The sequence below is a fragment of the Aotus nancymaae genome, unplaced genomic scaffold (genome assembly GCF_030222135.1).
Source record: "Aotus nancymaae isolate 86718 unplaced genomic scaffold, 86718_ANA_hifiasm-v0.15.2.pri h1tg000020l, whole genome shotgun sequence".
NCBI classification, from domain to species: domain Eukaryota; kingdom Metazoa; phylum Chordata; class Mammalia; order Primates; family Aotidae; genus Aotus; species Aotus nancymaae.
Window position 1 is genome coordinate 3418257 of NW_026988432.1, and position 17621 is coordinate 3435877.

The 17621-nt window shown below is 47.4% G+C and overlaps 1 protein-coding gene across 1 annotated transcript in view; it reads right to left on the reverse strand.

Annotated features, from left to right (window-relative positions):
• Positions 1-1291: 1291 nt before the first annotated feature.
• ZNF407 (zinc finger protein 407) overlaps positions 1292-17621 on the reverse strand; it is a 459175-nt gene continuing 442845 nt past the window's right edge. Inside the window, exon 9 of the mRNA XM_012465418.3 lies at positions 1292-3369. Within this exon, the coding sequence (XP_012320841.2) occupies positions 2051-3369 (1319 nt within the window). The 3' untranslated portion in view covers positions 1292-2050. The remainder of the gene's footprint in view (positions 3370-17621) is intronic.

The following is a 17621-nucleotide window of genomic DNA, read 5'->3' on the forward strand; positions in this document are numbered from 1 at the left end:
TTTTACCTTTAGTTGTTTTTTTGGAGGGGTGGCTGTCTAAAGGGAGGTGGCATAGAGTGGACAGAGCTCCGCAGTGAGAAGGGCACTAGGAAGGGGCGGGTTCTGCTTCTGAACTGGTCAAAGTGTGGGCTGGTCCCCATGCTCTCTCAGGAAGAGATTTTCAACGGTCCTTGTATTTAAACAAAGAAGGGACCATTCTCCTTTCCTCTCATGTCTGCTTTTTGCGATTTCTAGATTCTATCCGTGATAGAATATGTTATTGTCACCATAATGCATCTGGGCCATTTGCCAGACGCTGAGAAACAGTATCAGGCTGCAGGGCATGCGCGGCAGCACTCAGCGTCATCTGGAGGCTGAGAAGGAGCGAGAAGCCACCAGCCACAGGCGCCGGGGTGCCCCTCGGTTGTCACAGCTGCCCACCACTGGCTGCTGAAAATAACATGCCATTGCGATCTTTTAATGCTATAATTTTATTTCAGAGAAAACAGAAACAGAACAAAACAACCTTTGCATTTGAGGAAGAGTATTTTACAGTTTTGGAAAAGAATATGAGCAATTATATCAGGAAACAAATGACTGCAACAAAAACTTGCATCCAACAGTTGCAGTGAATCCACAAGGAAACCCAGACCACGCTGGCGGGCCGCGGCAGGGGCCACAGATGAATCCACAAGGAAACCCAGACCACGCTGGCAGGCTGCGGCAGGGGCCACAGGGGAACCCACAAGGAAACCCAGACCACACTGGCGGGTCACAGCAGGGGCCACAGATGAATCCACAAGGAAACCCAGACCACACTGGCGGGCCACGGCAGGGGCCACAGGGGAACCCACAAGGAAACCCAGACCACACTGGCGGGTCACAGCAGGGGCCACAGGGGAACCCACAAGGAAACCCAGACCACACTGGCGGGTCACAGCAGGGGCCACAGAGGAACCCACAAGGAAACCCAGACCACAATGGCGGGTCAAGGCAGGGGCCACAGGGGAACCCACAAGGAAACCCAGACCACAATGGCGGGTCAAGGCAGGGGCCACAGGGGAACCCACAAGGAAACCCAGACCACATTGGCAGACCACGGCAGGGGCCACAGGGGAACCCACAAGGAAACCCAGACCATGCTGGCGGGCCACAGCAGGGGCCACAGGGCACAGTCTCCACGTGTTAATGTTTAATGTCAGCATTTTCAAATGGACAGAAATCACAAAGAAATTCTGCCAAAATGATATCATATGAACAAACCCTTGTTATAAAAAGCAAAATATTGATACAAACAATATCTTCCAGAGTGTGCATTTCATATATAGGCTTTATTGTATGAAACGAAGTCAAAATTGGAAGCATTGGATATCTTCACCAACACATATTTTAATTGAATAGAAACTTCAAGGCTTTTTTTAACCATAGGCTTAAGAGGATTTCTTTTATGCAGAATGTGACCAGAGCAATGAATCCATCGAAACTGTTTGAAGAGAGGAAATTTATACATGAAATGAGCTAGTAGGCTTCCTTTGGTCTGGGGACACTGTTATTCTAAAATTAAAAAAAAAAAAAGCAAGGGAAAGGAATGCTTCCAGATGGTAACACTTGCGGCTGCGATTTTTAACCCAGTGGAGAATGAAATGTTAAGGCAGCTGCATGCTGACTACACGAGCAGACGCGCCCCGGCCATGAGGGGCACCGGCCTTTCCCATGGCCACGACCCTTTGATAACTGAAATGGGATAACACTTGAGAGGAAGAAACCACTGACAACACTTGGCTTCTCTTCAGCACAACGGCCAGGACAAAGGGGGAGGCCACTGACCAAAGGGCCCTGGCGGGCCGGCCCTCCCATGCACTCGGCAGCTGGCTCTCTGAGGCCCAGCCCACGGTACCCTCTGTGGGTGCCTTGCTGGTGGCCGGTGTGACTCTCACTGGGAGTGCACGCTCAGGGCTCAGAGAAGCCTCATCCTCATGGTTTTGAAGGTTTCAGAGGAAGCTCAAGATATACAGCCCCACTGAAGCTGAACCCTCCCAACCTGCCCTGTGCTGAGTAAAGGTGCCACATTTCACGCTTCCTGGACTTCGCTGCTTTCTCTTTGGCTCTGAATGGCCGCTGCGGCCGGGGAGCCCTCCTGTGTGTAGATGACCACACTGGCCAGCTGCTCCGCCCCGCTTGGGGCCCCGGCTTCCGTGCCCAGTGTGGCCCCAGCCTGCAGGAGTTCCTGCGAGTCTGTGGCCTCCAGCACAGTGTGGGAGTACACGCCTGTCTCGTCCTCAACCCCTGGCGGCAGCTCTGTCACGATGTAGTGTGTGGCGCCCTCGGGGAAGCCGCTGCTGGACTCCCGCACCATGGCCTGGACCAGCTCCTCTGTCACGATGATCTGTGAGATCTCCCCATCCGACTCCACCAGATCCATGTGCTCGCCCTGTGCCTCCTGCATGATGATCTGGGCGCCTTCCCCGGCCACCATGTGGACAGCACCCTCCTCGCTCACCACCACCTGGGTGACACCGTCCTTGACCAACTGGCCGGCTGCAGCCGTGTCACACACAGCAAACTGGAGGACGTCCTGGACCATCTTCTTGAAGGCCACCTGTGCCCGCTCCTGAGAGGCCACAGCCGCTGAGGGGCGGACCACCTGGGTGAGCACCTCCATGGTGGACGGGCTCTCCTGGGCTTCTGGGAACATCTGGATCTCGGGAGACTCGGGGTTGGCAGCCATGCGGGAGACCTCCTGCCCGGTCAGCTGAATCAGCACGTCTTTGGGGCCAGGCCTGCCCTGCTCCTCCAGCACTGCCCTGCCCTCCACCTCCCCTAACTCAGTGACCGCACAGAGCAATGCATCCAGGGCTGATGACGCCTCGGGGGGAGCCATTCCAGCCTCCGAGAGGTTTAAAATCTCCTGCTTGGTCACCTGCTGTATCACAGTGCCACCTGGACTGAGGGACTCATCCATGCCGTGGCCTTCCACAGAGCCTCCCACGACGACCACCTGGGTGGCTCCATCGGCCAGCTGCTCAGGGAGGATGGGCCCGGGCACCATGCTGCCCACATGTGCCCCGCTCTGACTGGTGGCAATGACCTGGCCATCCTCCGTGATGTGCACCACCCGGGCCACCTGGCCGGCCATGGCCAGCGTCTGCAGCGTGGCGGCGGCTGTCTCCTCCACGGAGGCGTCCAGGGCAAACTCCCCATCGTAGCCCTGGAAGATGATGACCTGCTGCACCTGCTCGGGGGGCGGTGCTGGCCTCCTGCTGCTCCTCAGGGGCTTCTCCTTGACGAGCGGCTCTTCTGCCAGGGCTGCTGCAGTGAAGGGGCTGTCTGTCTCCACGAAGGTGGCTCCTTGTCCCTTCAGACGGCACTCGTAGGACTTGGAAACAATGCCTAAGGGAGACAGGGACCAGTTAGAGCCTGGAAAAAAAGACTTGTAGGCTTATAAGAAAGACACTTCTTCTGCAGAAGCATTAAGGCCTTAGCAGAGACACCATGACCCCCATTCCAAACCCCGAGGAGATCTCTATGGTGCAAGTATCAGTGGGGCCAGAGGCCTCCATGGGCATCTGCAGGCGGGCTCTCGGCTCGAGAACACACACAGTCAATGCTGGACGTGCAACTCCCCAGCCCTGGGTGAGCTGTCCAATACAACTCTTTGCAGGGGTGTGTGCCTCTCCAGTGCCTGGGGAAGGAGGCTGGACATCCTCCTCCCTGCCACCATCATTTCTTTTGTAACAATGCATTCAGTCATGGGTGGTAAGTAACGTTCAGCACACAGCCAGCAGCAGTACCTCCAAACCCAAAGGAAAATCTTTTTTTAATGACCAAATATTATATATGGTATATTTGTTTATTCAACAAAAGGGATGAAAGCCTTGCATATTAAATTTTTTAAAATATCAATAAACACAGCTGTAAAAGTTTAATGCAACAAATATTTATTGAAGATCCACAATGTTTCAGGCGCTGAACCTAGGCAGGCGGCCTGTGCGGCCATGTGAGTCACTGCATCCTGGCAGCTGCAGGGCACTCTGCAGGGTGCTGGGCACTCAGGGACTGAGAGGGAGCCCACGCTGTGGAACTGCGTGGTGGGCTTCGAGGGGCCGGACTCACATTCCTCCTCTCTGTCCATCTTCTGGGCAGTGCCTGGCATGGAACAAATAATCAACAAAGATGTGTTTGCCGAATGTGTGGGATAAACGTAAGGTGACAGGCACTGCACGGAGACGGGCCGCACATTCAGGAAAGAATATTCGGTAAAGATGCAAAAGAGAACCCTGTCTTGGGGACAAGATTCAAGCCATCTCTTCAGGGCTAGGAGGACAAGGCCTCCCAGACAGAAGCAGCGACGGGCCAGGCAGAGGCAGGAAGGCTGTCCCCATGGTGCTTCCAGGCCTCAGGACAGCAGAAGGCTGGGGCTGTCTGGAGAAGAATTTGCTCATTTCAGAGTGGGCTGCCCCAGGCTTCCTCTGCCCTGCACTAAGAAACCTGGGCTATGGGCTGCAGAGAGAAGGAGTGGCTAGATGTTTTCAGCAGGAAAACTGTAGGACTGTAACAGAAGGTAAGAAATTTAGGATCTGAAGTGCCAGCCCCAAATGCCTTAGTAGAAACAATGTGTGTAGAAAATACCATAAGCCCCTTGGTGCCTGGGCAGAGGCAATAGGGGAGACCAGGAGAGAAAAGAAGGGGTGGGCGGGGACGGGAGTGAAGAGGGAGAGCTGGAGCTGGGCATATCCCTGGTCTGGGGCCATCCCATGCCCTTCACAGTCTGCCCTTTGTCAAAGGGATACCCAGGGCGGGTGGCTGGTGCCCGCGGCTCTGGTGACCAGTGGGATCTGAAAGGCCTGGCCTGCTGTAGGAGCTCTCGGGCCAGGGACTGCAGCTGCCATCTGTGCTGCACAAAGAAAACTATGGTGGCACAAGGACGGCGGGGATAGGAGGTGCTGTGCGAGGGCACACGCCCAGGTGCATGTCACACCCTCCTCAATGTCACTGGCGGCTCAGAGCAATGCTGCCGCTCCCCGCCTTGTGGGTAAAACAGGGCTGGAAATGGCAAACTTTATTTTCATAAAAAAGAAATGGACTCTTTAAACAGACTTCCTGTTTTCTTCTTTAGATCCCAATTTTCCATCAGTTTTTGAATCGACTCCATCCTTCGTAAATAAGAGAATGATCTACAGATGATCTATAGCGAACGTTTCCATATCTCAACAGCAGCCACATTTTTGAGATATTCTGCTCTATTGTCTTTAAGGGGGTCAGTTTCTTAACAGCATCTTTTAACCTTACCAAAAGGGAAAAAAGGATTAAGAATTGTTAGAGATCATTTATTGCTAGCATCTCTTCAGAACAGAGTCAACAGTTTTGCTTAGCATATTGGTGGTGTTCCTCAAGAAAGCATTTCTTTCAATACCGAGTTAATTCTGAGCACAGATCCCAGACAAGGCCTGTCTTCCTGTGGGTACATCTCAGGCAGGATCGGTGGAAATTGTTAAACCATATTTACCAAGAGGACACGCCCCAGCTCTTACCCAGGCTGGAGGTGCACGGTCCTGGATTTGAAAGTATTAATTAACTGTGAAGTACTTTCTCAGGGAACTCTGTAAAGTGTGAATCTTAGAAAGGTTACAAAATTTTAGGTCAAAAAAAGAGCTACCAGGAGATCCTCCTGTGTCCTTGCTCAGCACCCACGGAACCCGAGCATGAGCAGATGTAGTCGGCTAGGAAACCCCAGGGGTGAGCCAGGCCTGGCCTCGCCCTCATGTGTAAGGCCGACTCACCCTTCCCGGAAGAGGCTCCAAAATGTTTGAGTCTAGCTGAGCAAATTCCCTAATTAGAGTGCACCCTGTTTTCTCTTGGTTACCCCCAACCAAGGACAGAGAACAACTGGGCGCCACTCAGTGGGGCTGCTGGCTTCCCCTCTGTGTGCTGCAGGTAACAGGCGCTTCCTGAACACGACTTCCTCTTCCTGAGGTCTGGTGGTAGCGGTTCCAGGTATTCAACCTGCGTATGCCTGCCGTGCGGATGCCTGGGGACCTTCCAAAGGTCACGTGTGGTCAAGAGTTTTGAGAGAACCAATGCAGAGCCTTTGAAAGGGTCTGCCTGGCCATGTGCCTGGAGACAGAGCTCCTTCCTACCTACCTTGCCACTCTTTCCACTTTGCAGAAAGAAACAACCTGTGCCCATCCCCGCCTGGTGCCTTGCCCTAGGGAAGATCAGAGTTTAAAAGCTAAGCTGAGAGGAGGTGGGCGTGCAGGTCCCGGGGTGGGGGCTGAACTGCAGCCTGTCTCACGGTTGTCTTCTGAACTTTGATCCTCCTACATTCTCTCCCAGAAGAGATCAGAAGCCTCGAGGATGGCACTCACAAATCTTGTATTCATGCCCCCTTTGCATCTAAGCGTAAGCCAGGCATGTGTGGATGATCCCCGGTCACTTTGCCATCTGCTGGGACCTCTAGAGATCTTTGCCTCCTGTACTTGACAAATTCTTTCTCTGGTATGCTTGCAATTTCTCCCCAGTCCCTACTCTATTACCCAGAGCCATCTTCACACATCATCCTTGATTTGTTTCTGTCTGTTCTCTATTTTAAATGTCATTTTTAGTCTAATTCAGAATTATAAAAAAAGAGAAATAAGGACACAAAAACAAAGAAGGCAGCCTCCCCAGTCATTCCCTCCCCTATTCATTTTAACTACAGAAAAGGACAAACTGCTGGTTCATTAGAAGATAGAAGAAACTACTGTAGTTGGGAAAGAAAGAGCAAACATCCTCCTCTTAGGTAGTCGAGGGAAGAAATGGTGGATGCTCCAGTCCAAGCAATTCTGTTCTTTACTCTGCAACTGGACAGAAAATCTCTTGGGTGTAGAATTATCCTTTGAATCCCTTGCAGCACTGATAATTATGCTATTCTGAACTACTTACTGAATTTATTTGAATCCAGAGGTGGGTTAAGCCACTTCCAGACCATTAAAGTAAACCGCATGGGTAAATACTGCTGTCAGCGCGGCGTGTGACGAAGCCTAGCAACACCAACATCTTCACCTCCGCGCCGCACAAACCAGCCAGTCCATCACAGTTCATAAATGCGAGCGCAGGTCCATCTTTTGATTCAGCAATTTAATAACTTCGAGTGCTGTCAGTACTGCTTTGAAAAATAGCACCTATAAAATGTAACAGCCTCAATCAGATTGAAAAAGATTCACCCACTGAAGATTCTTCCATTTCAACCATAATGAATTAATGTTGAGCTATGTAGAAGTTCAAGTGTCATTTAAACTAATGTGAATCTCTTCTGTAACTTTAAACTCTAACTGGGCTATGACCAAGAATTTGCTGGGCACATCAACTTCCATTTTTGAGCTCTTTCTAGTAAATATGAACTGTAAAGCTCACCAAATGCAAATGGCCAAATGGACGGAGTGTTTGGAAAACAGGCACGTGGTACAGGGCGCATCCTTCACTACTTAGTCACTGTTATGGCTCTAAAATCGCACAAGCCTTAATGGAGCGTGGATGCTGAATGTGGTGTTTGTATTCCAGTACCTTTTTTAAAAAGTCACTGTAGGATTTCAGTAAAATAACAGTAGCTAACCAAACGGTGTGCCTAAAATCATTCATTTTGGGTCTGTTTCCAATAGGGCATTAAGCAGCTTCTTTGCGTAGAAGGCACAAGTGATAATAAAATGCAGCGTCGTGCCCAAATACAAAGTCCCCACTTTCTGCCGGTTTGCTTTTGTGAGCACCAAGATATTTTACTCCCTTCTCAGAGCTGAATGCATTGAAAGTTCACAGCTTGGATGGAATAAACAGGTAGTTACTGGGGTGTCTGAGGGTTTGCTTTTGGCGAGAGGATGTCGAGGTCAGCTGGCTGCTCTGGAATGCCTATGAAGCTGCGGCTCCTTCTGCGTTCTTGAAGCCAACGTCTCCAGCGTGGAAAAACACAAGCTCCATTATGCGGGGGTGGAGGGGTTAAGCTGCAGAGACTCCACACCCCAAAACCGTGCTCAGGGCGCCCTTCTGCCGTGCAGTGTGCTTCTGGGGCGGCACAGGGCTGGTACGTGACTGCTTCCTTGGTGTGTGCGTGCTGTTCTTTCCTTACTGCCATCATTTTTTCCTACAGAATAAATACCTTATGCTTTTGTTAAGCTTACATTTAATTAAAATGTACAGAATTTGTGCAGTAAACCCGAATGAAAAAAATAAAACAAGGGCCCCCTCTCTTGAAGGCATACGTTGTGAATGAAAAATGTCATTACAGACTAAAAAATTTTGCAGTAAACAGGGCCTACAGAGAGAAGTTTCCCCTGTAATGACATCCATAAAATACACAAATGGCACTTTTAGTACCATCCTGAATATGGCATTTTCTGTGCTCTACACACAATCTAAATGGTTTGATCATAGAGCATAATACTCCATTGGGTTTATAGAACAATCAATGTTCCATAAAATGATGTATTTCTCCAATAGTAGGCTCAGCAGTTACTGGTGTATGACACTGTAGGACACAGGCTTGGGCTCCTCAGCAGCACACACGCTGGCTGTAAAACTTATCTAACACCCCTTCAACAACTTCATCTCATCTGTGGCAAGTAATTTGTGGAAGCCTCAGCTTGGTTTTAAAAAAAACTTGTAATAAAAATTCATAGAATTTTCAGGAGAATGAAAGCTGATGACAATAGAAAGGTCACATTGTGTCTCCACTAAAGGGGTCAAAGGTTGCTAGCAGATCTAAAACTGAAAGTAGATTTCATGCATCACGTAGCAGATAAAGACGGCATTAAAAAGACATGTAGTCGGGTGAAATGCCTAATGCCTACAAAAGCCTGTGCTAATATCCTATGTAAACCACTTCGCTGCTACGAGTCAGCATTTATTTCAAATTTCGAAGCTTCTCTTGAAATGGTACTAAATGTCGATACATTGCTAGGCTACATCTCCGACACTGGGTATACTTCAGATCTTTTACTTTGGTAGGCCCAGGAAGCTTGAGAATGCTGGGTTGGTTCATTGTCATAGTGAAAGTACCTTGAATACAGTGTGATTAAAAAAATAATACTTTTCATATAAAAATTTGGGACACACATGACATTGCAATTCTTAAGCCACATATAATTTTTCTTGCCTTCAATTTTAAGATGTAATTTTAACAAGAATGTTAAGAAATCATACTTAATGTCTATTAAAATGAAACAATATTAACAGATTATGCTAATAAATTGGAGCCATATTTTAATGTCACAAAAGCTTATAAGTTTCTCAAGTGAAAGCAGGAAAAATGACAAATTAAAATTCAATGAAATATAACCTTTTAGAAATTTCCAAGCAGGGAATACATTATTCTTACAATAGCAGTCACCAATAGTTTAGCCAGTCAAATCGATATCAATAATTGCTCTATAATTTATTCATCTTGTAGACAATGAGAGTTCCCTGGCATTGTGCAGGATGTCCTGTTACAGAGCTCCCACTAGAAACTGGTTTTGAAGACATGATGCTTTCCATGTTAACACCAGGACATATTATGGGGACTCCCTGCCTTTGAGCTACTTCTTGAACTAAACAATGAACTTCCTGAAGTTCTGGAAGGGAAAACTCCAATCAAATGGTTTAGGGACCAGGATTAAAGAAAGAGTATGACTCTGGTATAACATGGGACAGAGTCACCTCTTAGTTTTATACTCCAGCAACCAAATGGCAATTTCTCCTTTTTTTATTTTTTAAGAACACAGGTTGGTCTGTACCTCTTGTCTCTCCATTATTTTCAACAGTTAGAAACACATTCTGGTCAGTGTTACCAAAATTCACACACAAAACAGAAACAAAGAAGTTACTTGAAATACAAGATTAAGAATTATTTGTAGTCTTTGACGTGAATGTTAAACATGATAGCAAAACTAGTGAGATTTATCTCAGAGGACAGATTAGTTTTGGTCATTCTAAAGCTATGGTCTACCTAAGCTGACGGGGCTGTCCTAAGGATGAGTGACACCCATCACAGTGTAATCAGTAAAAGGCGTTTTGGTAACCATCTGCTGTATACACATATAAACGTACAAAAATGTGTTGAAGGCTGACAGTAAAGTCTTCGCTGTGCCCCCATTTCATGAAGGCCATTGTTTTCTAAGAAGAGATGGGGGAATGGCTTTTCTGTAAAAATTAACTGAGGTTCACACCATTTCCAAAAAACTCCTTCACATAAATTCAGATATACAATTTCTTTGGATATACCACACAATTTTTGGGGAAGGAATATTTACAATAAACCAGGGCAGAAATTTGGGTACCAAAAGTTTCAGTTCCTTTTTCTTAATTGCCATGGGGTGCTACATTTAACACTGGCAGCCACTGAAGACAATCATAGCAGACCCCTGAAAAGAATTTTGGATATTCACAAAAAACAAAGACTAAATTTTATCTCGAGTTCGAAATACATGATCAGCCAGGTTTCTAACTTTACCAAGAACAGTCTCCATGGGCCGAGATATTTCCATGGGCACTGAAGAGTGACAAAGAACAAAAGACAATATTTTACCTTTAAAGTCACAAACCCCAGGAAATGTTGTATTATATCAGACCCTTAGGTATATATTATCATTTTCATGCATGAAGATCTAACAGTAATGGAAGTCATGCACACAAATCTCCCTCAGTAAGATAAGAATGCATGCTTTAAGGTTATCTTGACAGGCTTTGTGGGGTGGAGAGGAAGGGCAGCGGTTAACTGTTTCTCTGCTGTGCAGAGGCCTACGAGCTACACCGATACGTCACCATGCACAACCACGCACCTTTGGAAATTGAACTCAGGTGACAGAAACAGTGTCATCGAGTTTCATGGAGGGTGACGAGATGGCACTTTAAAATTAGGCTGTGAAGTGCTCTGATCTGGTCATTTACCCATGAACAGCCAGTCGATGTGCCAGCAGAAAGCGCTCAAACGTCTTCAGTCCTATTTGGGACAAAGCAAGGGGAGGGGTGGTGGAGGGGAACCCAGGCGGGTATCAACACGGGGCGCATCTCTCACTCTGCACATGTTTCTGGGGGTTGAGGTCAGAGTCCTGGCCACTGGGAACGGGGGTGTCCCTCTTGGAGGCACCCTTGCCTCTCCTTCCAGTGCAAGCCTGGCTGCTCCTGTGCAGCAACACGTGTTAGTTAGTTATTAGTGACAACAGCCGAGAGCAGTAACCGCGCCCTTCAGGCTTTGTATGGGGGGGATTCCCGGCTTGGAAAAGAGCTGCGGAATGTCAGTCCTGCAGGAGCGAGGCCACCAGAAGACCTTCAAACTCTGCCAGACAAATAGCAGCCCCTGCTTACTGAAGGCTGCCTCCGTTTGACTTAAAGACGTAATAAACTGGAACGGGCATTCTTTTTTCATTATGGAATCAGAAAATCAGGAATCCCAACGACCTTTTCCTAAGTGTCCTCTGACAGTCTGTGAACTCCCAATGCAGGTGAACAGTATCAGGACACGAGGCCTATTTTTCAAAAGTTGTACATATTATACACACCTTAAAAGGTAAAATTCTGCAAATAAGCCCAACCAATTCTGCTGGAGGGCATGGCTCTAACAAGGCTGACTTTAAAAGGCTAACAAGGCAGATTAAACTTGTTTCCTTTTTGTTTTTCTGGCAAAACCCTATAAAAAAACTGACATTCACTTTTGTAGTCATGTTTATATTTCCTCTATATTATAGTATCTTCATATCGTTCCCGAGGAAATGAGAGGAAACAGACATTTGTCTTCATTGTAGACACTTTTGTAGGAAGGTAGAAAGCAAACCACTTCTCAGTAACTGCACAGAGGCACCATTAAAATCAAATTTACAGTAAACAGAACCTACGGCTGGGGTAAAACACTAACTGTTAGTATTTTAATGATCAGCAAAGCTTTTGGAGGTCTAACATCTGCTCATAGCCAAACGACAGCAGCTGCATGTGTACACTCAAAACAATGCGGATTTCTTCTCTATGCCTTAAAATGAATCATATGTTCTGGGCACATGGCTGCTCTTTCCAATGGAGCTGCTGTGTGCCACAGGACCCCCAGCACCCTGTGAATAGCAACCCAGGAAAGCCTGGGCTCTTTACAGGAGGAGATCCAAACCCGTAGAAATCCGTGAGTCCAGGAAATTAAAGTGGGAGAAAGGGTGCAGAGGCCACCGCTGGCCTGGGCAAGGCTGGCAGGCGCTGGGGAAGCACGGCCTCAGGAGCCGTCCCCGTGGAGCCAGCCAGGGGCAGCACAGGGGATGTGCAGGTGAGGGGACGATGGCCCTCAGGAGCCGTCCCTGTGGAGCCAGCCAGGGGCAGGACAGGGGGACGTGCAGGTGAGGGGACGATGGCCCTCAGGAGCCGTCCCTGTGGAGTCAGCCAGGGGCAGCACAGGGGGATGTGCAGGTGAGGGGACGATGGCCCTCAGGAGCCGTCCCCGTGGAGCCAGCCAGGGGCAGGACAGGAGGACATGCAGGTGTGGGGACGATGGCCCTCAGGAGCCGTCCCTGTGGAGCCAGCCAGGGGCAGGACAGGGGGACGTGCAGGTGAGGGGACGATGGTCCTCAGGAGCCGTCCCCCTGGAGCAAGCCAGGGGCAGCACAGGGGGACGTGCAGGTAAGGGGACGATGGCCCTCAGTCCCTCCTTGGATCTGCCTGGATGGACCTGGGAGAGCCTCTGTGCCAGGCCACACCCAGCCTCAGCCTTTTCTACACACGGCAAGGCCGAGGGGGTGGACTGGGCGCTGACAATGTCCAGGGAGAAAACAGTAACATATTTTCTTCTTAATCAGCGTGAACTACAATCTTTATTTTCAACATTTTCCTAAATATCTAAGTTAAACTCCTATCCTGACCTGGAAACAAGAAAAGTTCACAGGGAGATCCTTTCAAAAAGCACAATCCACATGAATACTGGCCCCAGGCCCAACGGGGTCCTGTCTACCTGGTGCGCTGTGCTCATCTGAAATTGACAGAGCAGGGTAGGGCGGGACACGGGTGCAGCTGGCAGGAAGACGTCGCTGTGTCTAGAGGGAACAGCGTGCCATTTTGTCTCAGCAGCTATGCCTGGCACACTGAAGTCCTCCAGAACATTTCCACGGTAGATTTTAAAATAGGGTAATAGTCCAATGAGGTAATAAAGTGTCACGGGGCTGGGGCCACTCACAGGACCACACGATTCCACTGCGTTCCAAGAGGGTATAAACAGGAAAACTCTCTTTTTAAAAAATTACTAGTAGTTTATGAGGAATTTAAAGGCTTTGTTAAACAGGCGACACTATTTTGCCTTTTCACTAAAAGCCTGTTTGAAAGGAGTTGGCTGGTAGGCACACACGGCAACACACATGCGGTGTGGATCCGGACGCCGCTCAGGGAGTCACACCCACGCACGTGCGGCCTTCCACCCAGAGGCACACGCAGGATGCACACGCAGGAAAGCACAGCAAAGCTGCGTACGGGGCGCTGCACAGGGACCCCCAGAAGGCACTCAGTATGGGAATGGTGACGTGAACAAGTGGAAAAGGAATCCACCACGTGTGATCCAAACTCAGGCACCTAAGAAACGAGGTCTATCAGGCGGCTGACGCCCAGGGCCACTCGGCACACGACCTGTTGCCCACTTGACATAATCTTCAACAAGGTTTAGAAAGGCGGAACTTGGAATGCTTCCGGAAGGAATGTCTAAGGGCCACTTCTGCCGGAACTTCCCAGTCCCAAAAATAAAGCTACAGGCCTGACACTGGTGGAGGACCTTCAAAGGACATGGGAGGACCACAAGGCAGGCTCCCCGAGATCCCTCATGGAGGAAGAGCCGCAGCATTCAGTCCCATTCTTTGTTCCTTTTTTTTTTTTTCCTATGGATCAACAAATGGCTCACCTAGATACTGTGAAGGGGTAAAGTCAGTCTAGGACAAGAACATGCTCCTGTGGCAGGTAACAGCATCAGGAAACGTAGTTACCCAGTAGGGCATAACAGGCTGATTATTAATAGTATTACCTAAAATTTAAACACTTTATATGCTTAATCAAATGTAACATTTCCATGTTTTCTTGAAATATATACATACATGTGCACACATACAATTAAGCACACCCAAGCACACGCCTTCGTGGACATGCACACACATGCAGGAACAGCTAGCGGTGTTACACAAGGGTAGCCTTCCATCTCCATTCTCCTCATCACATTCCTTATCCAAAGGTCTTCCCCAGAGCTGCTCCTGGGCGTGAATCTATGGCATACTGGGTGGAGTGTAGATGTGAGATGCGCAGGCAGGGTCTCCTTTCTGAACTGTGTTCAGGACCATGCCAAGTGGGCAACTGACTGTGCGTCCCATGAACCTGGCCTTCACTTATGAGAGTGCCTGAGTTCTGATGACATGTGGTGGTCTCTGCTCTTCAGGAGTTCCCTGGAGAAAAGCCCCTCGGACATGTCTCATGTAACTCTGTACCTGATGACCAACCCCCAGGCTAGCAACAGCATGGCTGGAGTAAGTGCTGACACTCAGTGTTTGAGGAACACTTGTTCATTCTTCAAGAGCTGTTCAAGTTTTTAAAGGGTAGGACATCTAAGGAGTGGAACAGTTTAAAAACCTCCAAGGTTCACAGTTCCCATTCCACATCAATTCTCTCTTCCCTAGAACCCAGAATATGTTTCTTTCACTACTCCTGTGGTTCTGTTGCTATTACTCTACTTCACTAAGAGTGACTGTGATGGGGAATGAAATCACACTGCTGACAGTCCTGAGATCTTAGAGAGAGTCAGTGAATGGGAGAGAAAGGCAATGATCTGTTTCACTTAGTACTATAATTAGAATAAATACCCACTGTGACAATCAGCTGCATGACTACTAGTAGAATTTTTAGGTTCCATAAGTGAGCACAGGAAGAATGCACTCAGGCGCTTTTGTAGTTTGTCACATTTGTCATCTATTAAAGAGTTTCTGAGTAAACCTAACAGAAAAACCTAGGTCCTAAGGTGACAGTATTAAAACGGGTCCATAAGCAACTGGATACTTAATTGTACATTTGTCTTAATTGTACATTTCTTTGATGTGAAAGTTATTTTAGGTTTTAGAGATATTAGGTAGATACTCATACAGCCTGTTGTACATACCTCCAGCCTATCACAATGAATCCTAATTATCCATTAGAGCGCTCGTCTTTTCTGCTACACTGAGAGCTCCTTGAGTACAGGGCTCTATGATTTGCCATGGCCTCTTCAGTGCTTGGCATATAATAGGCCTTAATAAGTACTGCTTTAAAAAGAAGACACAAATCTAAATAGGGAGAATTGACTGATCTATAAAATATCTTCCAGGTAAGAGAAAGAGCACGAGCTCTGGTGTCAGCATGCTTGGGTTTGATTCCTCACCTCACCCGGAAGTTACTATACAAAGAGAAATCTCCATAGATCTCTGTGTTTTTGTGCTTTTTGTGAGCTGAGGCACTGACTCCCTTTACTCTAGATTATCTTTTCATGGACGTTTCTAGAGCAAACAGACTTGGAAGATAAAGATAGTGTCTTCTTCCAGAGCAAAGGGCAAACTGATTCATTGTTCGTTATAATAAAAATAAGTACTTCTCTTGGGCAGAGAACAGGCAAGCTTACTGCTCATAATAAAAGATTTGGGCCCCCTGACTTCAGTGTTCATTGCCTGTACTGCAACCCACTGCATGTACAGGTGTCACTGGCCTCTTCGTGTCAGCCTGTGGGAGCTGGGACTCAGGAAACTGGGTCAGATGCTGACCCTTTGGCTATAGCTGTTGCTGTGATTAATAAAGTCCTTTATCTCTGACCCAGGAATCTTGTATCTTCTGGCAGTACCCACAAACCATGGCAGGATAACTCGTTTGCAAGCTGTATAAAATTTTAGACATCATAATTCTAGACAGTTACTAAAATTTATTAAATTGTTTTCTTAATCAATAAAATACATAACAATACTTATTTTCTTAAAGAGTAAATGAGACAGCCTATGTACAATACTTAGTATCGTGCCTGACACACAGGAAGGGCTCAATATATTAATGGCAATATATTATATAGTAATAATAATTACTATTATTTTAAGTTTAATGCATTATAGTTCAGTTCATATCACCTGAAATTAGTATATAATGTAACTAATATCTATGAACATACAAAATAATCCTGTATGACTAAAATATTTGAATCACATTACACATATAACAAAATTAAATTTAATGCAAACAAATGTAAAGTCCTGCAGTCAGTAGTGAAAACATTGCCCAAAGTGTAATGGAAAATGACTTCCAAGTTCTGGCCCCTGGTAGGATCAATACATGGATGTGGCTACATCAATACAAGTACGGAGTTCAGGCAGAGAAAGGTAATAAGACGGCGACACGCTGGCCAGACTCTACTTAGGGTGTCACGCTTAAGCTTGAGCTCCATGTTTTAAGAGAAACGTTGACAAATAGCCATGAATAGAGAAAACAAACAAAAATAACTGGGGACTTAATGCATAAAGAATGGCTTCAATTTACAAATATTTAAAGGACTATCATGTAGAAAGGAGAACAGTTCATTCTACACGGCTCTAGAGGGCAAAATGGGGAACAGCAGAGGGAAGTTACAGGAAGAAAACTTTGCCTCAGTAATACTGATTCAGAAACGGAAGCATGATACCTTAGCACTGAGTCTCCTATTTAAAAAAAAAAAAAAACAGAAGGACCACTTTTTGGAGATGCTATAAAGAGGACTCAAATTAGGGGCTCCCATGTCCTTGCTAACACTTAGATTCTGATGCCAGAACTGCAAAAGCAGGGAGCAGAGTTCTGCTGGATAGTGGTGGGCCTATCAGAGTAGACAGTGCTGGTGACTGACATGTCTTCAGGAACCGGACAAACAACCATTATCCCAGGCTACATGAGGTGAAACGCTGCCGGAGCGGGAGGCTGCACTGTTTGACAGCAGGTGACTCATCCTTGCTTCGTGACGCCACTCTCTGGCTTCCGCTCTTAGACACCCAACACACCGCCTGATACTCAGTTCCTTCAAATGCAGACAACATGAACATTCTGGGCAATTACCAGATATGTGAATCTGCCTAGTTCTGTGTACAATTATATATCACGCCAGCTGACACTGAGGTCATGATGACCAACTCCGCCCCCCATACTACTGGCCAGAGTGTTATTTGGAAAGGCAACAGGGTGGCCGTGAGAACTCACCACTCAGATTCCCGTCAAGGAGCGGGGCTGGCAGCGCTGCCCCCGCTGCAACCAGGCTGGCCAAGGGTGACTCCACTACAACCTCCCTGTGGCGTGAATGGGCCAGGAGCCTCTCACTGGGTGACTGGCTTGGTGGCACTACAGCCTGAACACTGCCTGCTCAACCCTCTTCTCCCCTCCCACCCTCCAATCTAATTTTTTCAGTTTTTAGGAATCATAACTGTTCACAAGCAAAATATGTTATTTGCAAATGCATGCTTGTAAATAGCAGGCCCTCCTATCTTGTCTTCTAAAACAAAACAAACATTTGAAACATAATTATCAGGTTGATGAAAATAGTCTAGTTGATGTTTTTAAGGACAGAAAATGTCAAGCTTCCAATCATCAGCTCATGAAAGCACCTCTCACCTTCGCACTGAGCTGAGTGAGAGTCCTGCCAGTTATTATTGGCACCATGC